The sequence below is a fragment of the Phoca vitulina genome, unplaced genomic scaffold (assembly GCF_004348235.1).
Source record: "Phoca vitulina isolate PV1807 unplaced genomic scaffold, GSC_HSeal_1.0 scaffold37, whole genome shotgun sequence".
NCBI lineage: Eukaryota > Metazoa > Chordata > Mammalia > Carnivora > Phocidae > Phoca > Phoca vitulina.
The window spans coordinates 11102417-11114503 of record NW_022589740.1 but is presented as its reverse complement, the minus strand read 5'-3'; the positions used below and the strand labels follow the sequence as shown (position 1 = coordinate 11114503).

At 40.3% G+C, this 12087-nt stretch overlaps 1 protein-coding gene across 8 annotated transcripts in view; it reads left to right on the top strand.

Moving 5' to 3' along the window:
* TRPM3 (transient receptor potential cation channel subfamily M member 3) overlaps positions 1-12087 on the top strand; it is a 919507-nt gene that overhangs the window by 685110 nt on the left and 222310 nt on the right. For all 8 annotated transcript variants that reach the window (XM_032427586.1, XM_032427585.1, XM_032427583.1 and 5 more), the window contains exon 6: positions 11318-11489. In XM_032427586.1, coding sequence (XP_032283477.1) covers positions 11318-11489 — 172 coding nt within the window. The remainder of the gene's footprint in view (positions 1-11317; positions 11490-12087) is intronic.

Genomic DNA, 12087 nt, shown 5'->3' with positions numbered 1-12087 from the left:
GAGTTCTATCAAAATGCATTCATTTAAAAAAAAAAAAAGTTGTATTTTTGGTCTGGTCTATGTCTGTATTCCAGAATAAGGTTGAAGCGGGACAAAATAAATGTCAAGGGAAATCTAAGACACTTACTTGAAATAAAAATATAAGGATAAAAGAAAGGCTCCATTTCTTATGCTTAATATTATATTACAGTAGATTTTTTCCAAACTGATAGAATATAAAGATCCTTTTATTTCTGTGGGGATGACTCTGAGATGAGCACTTTCAGAAACTGAACATTCAATTCAGTTCTATAGTTACTTTATTGGTAGAAGTGGTAGACACAGCAGTTACTGTTCATCCTAGCATTGATTGTCCCTTTGGAAGGGCACTATAAAGGCAAAGACTAGTCCTACACATAAAAAAGAAAAACTAACTTTCCCTTGGGTCTGCTTCTAGATATTCTGAAGCACCTACCTCCCTTCAGCTCTTATCTCTTAGCTAGACTTTAGGTGAGACTTTAAAGATACAGGGCATGTATCTTTGGCTTCTCAGAGTTCAACTTAGAGCCTCACGTGTAGCAGGTGCTCAGGAAATATCGATGAAGACAGATTGGGCATGACGAGATTCAGGCTATGCAGAAAACTAATGTTACAGAAAAAAAAATGCAATGATACATCTTACCTAGTTCACAACTTTACCACAATTTCATCTCCACACATGCCCCTAAGTTTGATCATACTTTAGTAACTATAATGAAGGCATTTTTTAATCAACCATCTAAATACAAAACTATTTACTTATGTAGCAACTCAAGGTGGGAGGTGGATGGTGAAGCTTCTACATGTTGGATATGGGGATAAAGAAGAATGAAATGAGAACAGACTTTTCTGTAACCCCTTTGAGAGACGCATGATCCACCCAACTGGGTAATGAACTAGCCTTGATTCTTTAAATTTAAATATCTTCTACTTTATTCAATCAAACCTCCAGTTAATAGATCAAAACAGCAGAATTTGGTGAGAAATAATGTTATGAATACTGAGATGGTAATAATTTTTGTTTTGCCATTACACGTGAAAATGAATATTGTTCAACTGTCAAGTTTTACTACTCCTCTGTAATTTATCCGTATGATTCCTACTGCCCTGTTCTTTTCTTACAACCCATAATCTACTCTTCAGTCAAACTGAGCTCAAGGCTCACTTCCACTAAGATGTCTTCCATGACTAACTTCACCCATAATGTCATATCTCCGATTATAATTCTCCTACAACCATCCTCTTCCCCAGTTTAGGTAAAAGTTCCTCAGAAATAGATTCAGTTGTTTTCTTTGTTTCTTGTCAACCACTAATATAATACTTTGCATGAACATGAGGTACTTACCTGTGACCTAAAACTCTGTAAGAGTTTGTTCCTTCATCTCTAAGTGAACTATAAAAACACATGCTCTATCTTTATACAACTTGTATGAGCATAATCATAATAATAGTAATTATAATCATTGAGCTCCTATTTGAGGAAGCTCTCTGAGATTGTATATATTAGCCTTATGAGGTATTATTATGTAAGGAAACTAAATAAGGGCTAAAACCAAGATCCACTATCTTCAAGGCTCATACACTTAACTAGTAGGTTGCCAAGTAATATAGAAGAAAATATTTAATGATGTTTTTATTGTTAGTTGAGATACTGGCAAATATCTCATGCCTGTAAACTGAACTAAAAAATAGACTATGAGAATGACCAGAACCCTTTTCTTTGTCCCTAGAGAATCTTGATCTGGATAGATGATGAAAGTATCCCCATTGTAAAGTCAGGAAAGAACTTCCATTGAATTACAATTTTTACATGACTCATTGTAGCCTTAGATTTCCCTACTTTGGAAAACAGTCTGACCAGAATTGTTTTAGGTAATTGAGCAGTTCCTAAAACCTTTATAATTTGTCATTTCCCAAATCTAGACTAACAAAACACATGCCAAATTAAAAACCCAGGCATGATCATAAGAAAAAGCACTTTTCATTTTCACTTGAGGATGAAAATTGTATTTGGGAAGATTTCCAACACATCATCTTATGTGGTTATTAAATTATCATGACATTCAATGATATCTTATCTTCTATTTTCCCCTAAACCGTAGATTTATTCTCAGAATTTTATAACCTTTAAGAGTTCTTATATTTAATTGGAAAGTATTCTTTTGATGCCATCTTTATATTTCAAGCCAAGAAAAATCAAGTTTAATAACGCACCTGATTGATAATTCTCATGTAGTTATCAACTCAGTGTATTTGTCACTTATTTCTAAAGCAAGCCAAGTATGACCTCATATTGTAAGCTCAGAAAACTTCCCGGTAATTGTTCTTGCATGGACTTTATTGGACTTCCATGACTAGGTTGTATAAGATATTTCCAGAGGATGTGAGAGGAGAAGTTCAGAGACAAGGGGACTCACCCAAGTCTGTTAACAGTCATATAGGAGCCAACTCTAGCTAACCCTGGACCACATTCCAATCCTGGGCTGCATTAGTGACATAGGGAATGCAGTTTCAATGAAGCTGGTGTTGAGTTTGGATTTGGACATGTTGATTTCAAAGTTGCTTTGAGAGATCTATGTGAAAATGTCCAGCAGGACAGTAAGTTTATGAGGTGGACTCTCAGGAGCAAGATCTGGCTATATAGTCAGACTCGGGTGACATCTGCCTATAGATGACAATTAAAGCCATTGTGGTGGATGGGCTCGCCAGGGGAGTATGTGTGGAGTGAGGAAAAGGAAGGCCTACACCTGGATCCTGATGGTATCCAACATTTAATGGTTGAGCAGAGGAAAAACAGCATGCAAAGAAGACAAAAAAAGGGCCAAGAGGTAGAAACAAAACCAGAGAGTGTTGTGGAAGCCAAGGCAACAGTGTGCTTCAGAAGGATGGAGTGAAGGGCAATGCCCGGTACACCTGAGAGACTGAGGAGGATGAGGACTTGGAAGTGTTCATTCCTTTTTTTTTTTTTTAAAGATTTTACTTATTTGACAGAGAGAGACACAGCGAGAGAGGGAGCACAAGCACGGGGAGTGGGAGAGGGAGAAGCAGGCTTCCCGCAGAGCAGGGAGCCCCATGCGGGGCTCGATCCCAGGACCCTGGGACCATGACCTGAGCCGAAGGCAGACGCTTAATGACTGAGCCACCCAGGCACCCCTTGGAAGTGTTTGTTCTGTTTATCAAAACAGATATCATTGGCATCACTAGTCAAAACGATCTCAGAAGAATGATGAAGGGGCAGGTCACAATTCAATGGGTTAAAGAGGGAGAAGTGAAAAAGTAGAGATGGCCAGGAGAAACCAACCTTTTAGTAGTTTGGCTGTGACAAGAAGTGAGTAGCTGAAGGGAGCCGTAATTTGAGGACTTTTTCTCCAAGAAGGAAGGGACTTGAGTTTGTTTCTGTGTTGATGATAGGGGAGAAAGTAGGGATAGTGAGAATAGAATCAATGAAATAAGTCCTAGAGTGGCCCTGAGGTGATGGGGTCCAGAGCTAAAGGAGAGAGGAACCATCTGTATCCTTATAACTGAAGGAGAAGAGGAAAGAGTATGTATTGCAAAGGGTTGGTGGCACGATATTGAAGTTTCAGCCTGGAGGTTTTATCATTTATCACTGAAATAATAATAATAAATAACAACAACAATAATCAAAATAGCAACACTTTTGTTGAGCTTAATACGTTTCAGCACACATCATAGATGCTCACTTAATTCTCATAATGGCATTCAGAAGTTGTTTAGTCTCACTGCTGTCCTTCCGTGTCTTCAGTTGTTTTTAGTCTCACTGCCATCCTTCTGCGTCTCTGATGGTAAAACTAAACACAGAAAGATTAAGTGAGTTGCCCAATGTTACATGACTAATAAGTCACTTAGCTGGGATTTCAGCCTACACCATCCAGCTCCCAAGACCACATCCTCACCTATGATGCAATACGACTTCTCCGTAGTCATAGCAGCAATCATTTATCTGAGTTCATATGTGCATTGTGCCATGCGTTTTATATCTCATCTAATATTTACAGTACCTCCAATGAGGTGGTTATTATTATTATTAATCTCCATTGACTTAAGGAGACGCTGAGACACAGAGAACAACCTGCTTCGGGTCACCCGACTGCCAGGTGTGTAGGTGTGGGAGTCAGACCATCTGCCCAATGAGGAAGGATGGTGTGAGGGGTCAGACATGGGCAGTGAGAGAGTGGAGGATGGCGATAGCCCCAGGGGAGAACAGGAAGGATGCAGGGAGGCATTAGAAGTCACAGAATCACGATGCACCAGTGAATCCAGAATAGAGGGGAGAGAATACATTTTGAAGTCTCAAGATAGCAATAATACACTATTGTGTTATATACTGCTGTGTAACAAATTACCCCAAAACTTAATGGCTTGACACAACACTGACTGTGTCACAGTTTCTGTGGGTCAGAAATTTATCAGCAGCTTATCTGTGTGGTTCTGGCGTGGGTCTCTTTTAAGGTCACAGTCAAGATATCAGTTGGGGCTGCATCATCTAAAGGATCGAATGGAGATACGGTACCTTCTTCCAAGATGACTTATTCATATGGCTCCTCTTGGTAGGAGTTCCTCCCCATGTGGACCTCTCCAGAAGGCTGCTTTATGATGGCAGCTGGCTTCCCCCAGAGTAAGTGATCCAAGAGAGCTAAAAGGAACCCTTTTATGACCTAGTTTTGCAAGTCAACACACCATCACTTCTGTTTTATTCTCTTTCTTAGAAGTGAGTCACTGAAGACTGCAGACTGGAAGGGAAGATTTTCGAAGAATTTTCTAACGTATTTTAAAACCACCCCACTGATACGTGGTGATTTCTAAAGCGAGTGACCCCTTGTAGAACTTAAGGGCCTTTTTCCACTGTAAGTAGGTCCTTAACCTGGACAGTCCATGGATTCCCTCAGGATGGGGCAAAGGGAGGTGAGCCTGAAATGAGGACAGTGTAACCCTCTGCCAGCCCATGAGTTGTGGGACACGTTTTCAGAATGCTGCAGAAAGACATAATTGTTCACCGGTGGATTTTAGCGTGGATTTTGCAGCTGAGGTACCCGGGCACTCTTTGGGATGGATGCAGGGGTTTGCTGGTTTCTTGTTTGGATTGCTGGGCTCAGAGGCAGCATCTGGGCTTCATATGACCCTGCTTTATACCTAGATGTGCAGCTGAGCTGGCTGAATGGGAAATAACATGCCCAGTCCCCCTGCTGGCACAGGCCTCGCTAAGCTTGTGAGGACACACGGTGCCTTTCTCTGTTCGGTTTTCATCTCCTCCTCTCAGTCCCCTTGTTCCTTGTTCTCAGACACAGAGGGTGCTGCCCACGTCTCAGCAATATCCCCTCATCTCTCCCAGAAATGCATGACTGATCCTAAGAGAACCTTGCCCATCCTTTTTGTGTCTCTTTCTCCAAAGTACAAACCCCATCTTGCCTCCTGCTTCTGCCTGTCCTGACCTCTGCATACTCTACAGTTCTAGATGACTCATCTGGAAATAATCTGATCAGCTCTCACAGGGATTTTAGTGCTCAGCTCGTCTTCCCTCTAAATGTCTCCCAGCCTCTAAAGGAGTTTAAGACCTACGTGCTCTGTAGATTTAAAGGAAAGAGTGTTTGTGGGACATGTTTGACCAAAAGACTTCGCTTCTCTGAGCATCGATAGTTTTGCCTATAAAATAAGCTTGGAACGGATTAATCCATGGGGAAGTGTTTATCATAGTGCCTGGCATATACTAAGTGATCAATAAATCCTCATCTTCTTCCTGCCTAAATTAAAACCATGGTGCTATTAGGAGGGAAAGAATGATTTGGTGTTCCCCTAGCCTGCTACTTGCCAGGGGCATACTGATATACACCTCACCGGGTCCTAAGTTCAGGGATTGCCAAAGGCCTGTGATTGATGACTCAAAAACCCAATTTAGCTCAATTCAGTTCTGTTCAGGAAAGGAGTTGCAGATGAGCCAACTTGCCCTTGCCTTGTAGAAAGCACTAGAAAAGGGAAGAGACCCCAGGACAGGAGTGAACCACCTTTGTGGCCTTTTTCTGCACTAACTTGGAAGAAGCAAATGTACTTTTCAACACAGGCTGTCCCGACTCAATCTTAGAAGTAGAAAGCCCTCAGAAACCAGTCAAGTCCTCTACTTTATAGATGAGAAACTACCATCCGAGAAGTTTCTTTCAATCTGTGTAACTTGAACATTTAGTGAAAGACTACCTAGATGCAAGATTATGTCTCCTCAAGCCAGCACAATACTCATCACATACATTTCCTCAAGACATTCTTTTTTTTTATTATGGTATGTTAATCACCATACATTACATCGTTAGTTTTTGATGTAGTGTTCCATGATTCGTTATTTGCGTATAACACCCAGTGCTCCATGCAGAACGTGCCCTCTTTAATACCCATCACCAGGCTAACCCATCCTCCCACCCCCCTCCCCTCTAGAGCCCTCAGTTTGTTTTTCAGAGTCCATTGTCTCTCATGGTTCATCTCCCCCTCCGATTTCCCCCCCTTCAATCTTCCCCTCCTGCTATCTTCTTCTTCTTCTTTTTTTTTTTTAACATATAATGTATTATTTGTTTCAGAGGTACAGGTCTGTGATTCAACAGTCTTACACAATTCACAGTGCTCGCCATAACACATACCCTCCCCAATGTCTATCACCCAGCCACCCTATCCCTCCCACCCCCCCACCACTCCAGCAACCCTCAGTTTGTTTCCTGAGATTAAGAATTCCCATATCAGTGAGGCCATATGATACATGTATTTCTCTGATTGACTTCTTATGCGTGAATAGAGGAAGGAAGGAATGAGTTGAAAGACTTGCCCACGGTCACAAATTAGTAGCTGGAGGAACTAGAACCACCCCCCCAATCTCCTGACTGCCCACTAAGTACTCCTGAGTGAGACCAGAACATGCATGAAAATAGCTAGGAAAACTCAAGCAGGTATCTTAGATCAGCTGCCAAATGATCCACTTAAGCCCATCCATAGGTAAAAAATGCAGCACACCAACACCAGCACATAAAGAATGTTCAGATTTTCCATGGTGTCTCTAGATCAGTCCCCTCCTGGCAACGATAATGACCCGACAAGTACATCAAGGGCCTTCACCTTCATTAATCTCTTTTTTTTTTTAAGATTTTTATTTATTTACTTTAGAGAGAGAGAGAGAAAGTGTGGGGGGCGGGGCAGAGGGAGAGGGAGAGAAGCAGACTCCCCACTGATTGCAGAGCCCGACTTGGGGCTCGATCCCACAACCCTGAGATCACGACCTGAGCTGAAACCAAGAGTCAGCTCTTACCTGACAGAGCCACCCAGGCGCCCCCACCTTCATTAATTTCTTAAGCAGCTTCTACTTCATTGCCTCTTTGTTTCAGAGTCAAGATAGACAGAGGCCTTGGAACCAGAATTTTACCAATCAGCCAGTATAAAGTGGTACAGATGTATTAAAGAGTGCAGAATTCTCCCATCTCCCCTTGAGGGACAAGAAAGGGGCAAAATGTCATTACTTAGAAGTATTCTGGCCCATGATACCCGAAGAGTTCAAGGTATCTAAAATCTGTTTCTAAGCAAATTTCCCTTCTAGGTACATATAATTCCGTTTTTACCAATCATGAAAGGTCACATGATATGTAGACCTCTCAGATGCTATTCAACCTTCATCGACCCAGATTCCACATCTGAAATATGAACACGGAAAATTATTTGAGCGACGCTCTTCTTAATTCCCTCAAAGATGATACATAACCTGGACCATCCTATGTTCTTAGGAGAGGTGATCCATTATGTGTGGGCATTAGGGCTTGATTCTCTCAAAAAACAGTGGCTGAGAAACATGCTAGAGCCGTCTAACATGCCTACATGCCCTGAACATGTCACAGTTGTGTGGCTGTGCACTCACGTGCACACACACGCACACGCGCACGCACGCGCACACACACACGCGCACACACACACGTTTCCAAAAAAAGCCCTTTTTTATGAGCTCTTAACAATGCAAGTGGATACATTACCTCTAAAATTTTGTCAGAGGGAAGAATTCATTTGTATTCATGTGACACAAAGGCATTGTTTTTTTTATTTCCTATTTGAGAAGCATTAACAGGAAGATCAGCAAGTCTTTTGTAGATATGCAAATTATAACTCAAACAAGAAGAGACTGCTGGTATGTTTGTTATGAAGAATATTAAGTGGATTTTGTAGGCAAGTTAGACCAACACGCATTCCTCCTGAAGCATTTGGGAAGGTCTTTCCAACTTTGCAGTTAATCCACCAATAATTCCGGAGCATCGCCCTCTTAAATGGCCTGAGAGGAGGTGATGGAGTAAAAACACGTTGTGTGTTTTGCCAATTGATTGCTAATTTTTTTTTCTTTACTTAAACTGATTGATTCAAATCTCTTGTGGAAAAAAAAGTCCGTGATAAGTCTGTCATCTTGTCATTTTGGTCACTAGTTTGCAATGGTAAAATCAGTTTATAGTTGGTAAAATAAAGCCAAACTTGAGAAGGAATTCACATTTATAGATTGCCTGCCACGAACCAGGCAAAGTGCCAGGTACTTTGCACCTATAATCTCATCTAACCACCATGAGGTAAGTGGTGTTCTCATATCCCTTTTACAGATTACAAATGTGGGCCTCAGATTTACACAGCCACTGACAGAACTAATGGGATTCAGACAGATTTCCATGACTCATATGTTCAGGATTCTCAAGGATTCAGCAGATCTTCCTCCAGTGATGACAGGAAAATAAATTAGGGCATTTGACTTACTTTTCAGATGTATATCCCCTATTATGCAGCAGACAAAATCTCTGCCAAATATGACCACCTTTAAGTTACCTTCATATAAGATCAAACGAAATGGGGAGCAGTAAGATGAAGAAATTAAAATTCATGAGTGATACTGTAAACTTGACCCTCTTGCCATGACTGATTCAAAGGAACAGTATTTCCAAAGAGCTGGTGTGCCATATTTCACAAGAAAAGATCAAAACTCAGAAGACTGATGCCCCACTGTCCTTAGAATCCTGTGGTGGAGGAAACATATAGAATATAGTTAGATGATTTAATGATGTTCTGTTATTCTCAGATTGTGGTAAGTATGTCAGTTGGCCCAGAATTATTTTCATTACCTTATTCATTGAAAATTTCAAGTTCACTGATGGTCTTTAATTAGGTTCCCAGGAATTAGAAAATGTGTTCTTATGTCTCAGCTAGAACAAGTGTCCGGGATTCACTGTCATGCATCATTTAACTTCTAGAAAATCCACTGTCCCTGCCTCTTAAAGAAATATTTTGGGTCTTCCTCCTCCTTGGCATGGAGCCTTGGGGACCTACTCAGAAAATAGAGAAGAGTAACTAAAGTATTTTCTTTTGTCCAAAAGCACAATGCCGAGGCACTTTAAGGATAGGAGAAAGTCCTTCTGCTAAGCCTCTTTCAACAAAGCATTAATATTTATTAACTTGCACTCTGCTATAGAATGAATGTTTTATGATCAAAAATGAGTAACAACAAAATGGGAATTTCAACCACAAGCGACCCACTCTTCCAGTGATAAAGAACTCAGGATGGAGTTAGCAAACCACTGTCTCTGTATTTTGGGGGACTCTCATGCACTCATCCAGACAAAGGAGTAATTGAATACTGCTCCATTACTGGAAAAAATCCCATCCATTACTGGAAACAATAATCAAAAAGTTATGAGCTTCCTTTATCACTAAGAGTCAACTAAGATGAGGCTATGAATTAATGTTATATTAATGCTACATTAACAAATAAGACATACATTAAAAGGAATGAAGGATATTTCAAAAGCTCAAAATTATACATTTTAAATTTAGATTAGGTCAACTCCCAAGCAATTCAGAAAAGAAAGGGCTCTTTTTTTTTTTTTCCAATTTTGAACAAAAGCATGCCTGTCTCAAGTTTTCCTGTTCACTCATTCACTGTGTATTGAGTAGATTCTGTGTGCCAGGCACATAGAAATGGATTTTGAAATTGGAATCAAGATCTAAAAAATGACTTTTATGAGGTCTGTACTATTAAAGACTGCCCTTACTAAATCACTTTGTAATTTCTTTAACAAACTACTCAATCTTACTACAGCTTTTCATGGTGAGTTATTACATACTGAACATGAACGAGAGCATCTCAACTCCATAATGAATGTACACACCGCACAAAGGCACAGAAATAAAAACCCAGTAGCATTTATTTCTGTCTTGTCAATTCTGATGATTCAGTACAGGGATAACTGTACTGGACCTTGTAACAGTGAGCTTGTTGAATATTCCTTTTCATAGTCGTGAGTGAAGTCTCTACCTAAATATTTTAGGAGTAGATTTCTAAAACGTCTTGTTTCCATCGTGTCTAAGCAGTGTGGGGAGGGGGACATGCAAAGATTTTGGAATCAGACCTGGGTGTTAATTCTGATTTTGTGTGTAAGAAACTCTTGAAAAACCTTTTTACCTCCAGTTCCGTTTCTCCATCTATGAGATAAGCATGAGAGCACCCACCTTGCAAGGATTGTTGCAAGGAATACAGATAATGTCTATAAAGCAACTAGAACTAGCAACTCAAACTCACAAGAGGTTTTGCTTTTCTTTTGATATCAAAAATCTGAAAGACTTACTCTGTTTGGGGTAGTATAATTCACCACGAAATTAAAATAATGCAACAACAAACAAAGACAGAGATGAACATTTTGATTCACGCTCATCTCATGAGACACGTGTTTGACATTCAACATTTCCACTTAAATAAGGTGTCTAATAAGAACAGTGTTGATTTTTGAATTAACAGACCTTCAGGTGACTGAATGGGCTTGACTGAAAAGATCACCCTGGCCCCCACCCCCTCCCCAACCCTACTCCAGAACCATGATTGCTCTGCTGTGCCCATTGGAGTATGGACATCGTGGAGAAGAGAAAGAGAAAACAAAATGAGTAAATGTTAAAATTAATTGTGGTTCATCAGCAAATGAAAGATCGACCTCACAATGACACAATCCTTCACATGTCAGTTTTTGAGTATGATGAGAGTACAAACTCTAGCTTCTGTATCAACTCAGCATATAAATGAACACATTACTCTTTAAGTATAATCTTGCTGTGACTGGGGAACATTGACCATAAAACTTGCTACCCACAGTGCTATTAGGAGGAGGATGTAAACTCTGTTTTCACTGTACCGGAGAATTGATTTATCCTTCCCTCTGTTTCCTCTCTGGCTGGTTCTCCTTTTCGTATTTTGCTCTTTTTCTTCTGACTTCCGCCTCTTCCTTTTGAAATCCTGCAGGTCGTCCGGCCATATCAGACCATGTCCAATCCCATGAGCAAGCTCACTGTTCTCAACAGCATGCATTCCCACTTCATTCTGGCCGACAACGGGACCACCGGGAAATATGGAGCCGAAGTGAAGCTGAGGAGACAACTGGAAAAGCATATTTCTCTCCAGAAGATAAACACAAGTAAGTAGGCTACTGTTCACACTGCCGGGCCTCATAGGAAGCCTGTGGAAAGTGAGTAACTACAAGTATACCGTGTGGCAATATTATAAGAACTTGAGCAAGTTTCAAACAGGGATCATTATGAGTCTGCTGGGCCAGTGGTTAGAACCTGAGGAAGTCATCTGGGGGAGGAGGACTGGACACATAAGATGAGGGATTGCGTGATTAGTGGCCTAGCGCTCATTTGTCATATGCAAGAAACTCAACCCCATCTGGGGTGTATGCAAGCAGATATGCTTTTCTTTCCAGACTTTTCCTACATCCTTTACACAGTACTCTAAGGAGAAAAGGCACCCTAGAGAAATTGTTTCTATTTGTTAAGCTACTTTTCTTGGCCAGAAATTTTATATATACATATGTTTTGATCTTAGCATAGATCTGCCTATGGTTAGGAATTTCAAGGCAACTGGCATTCTCTAAACAAAAGTACTCTGTGTAAACATCTTCATAAACTTTAATTTTATATTTAATTCTATGTGTGTATTTATTCATTGTCTTTAAATATATATATATTTAGATATATGTGCATGTTTATGCACACTACATAATACATATCTGT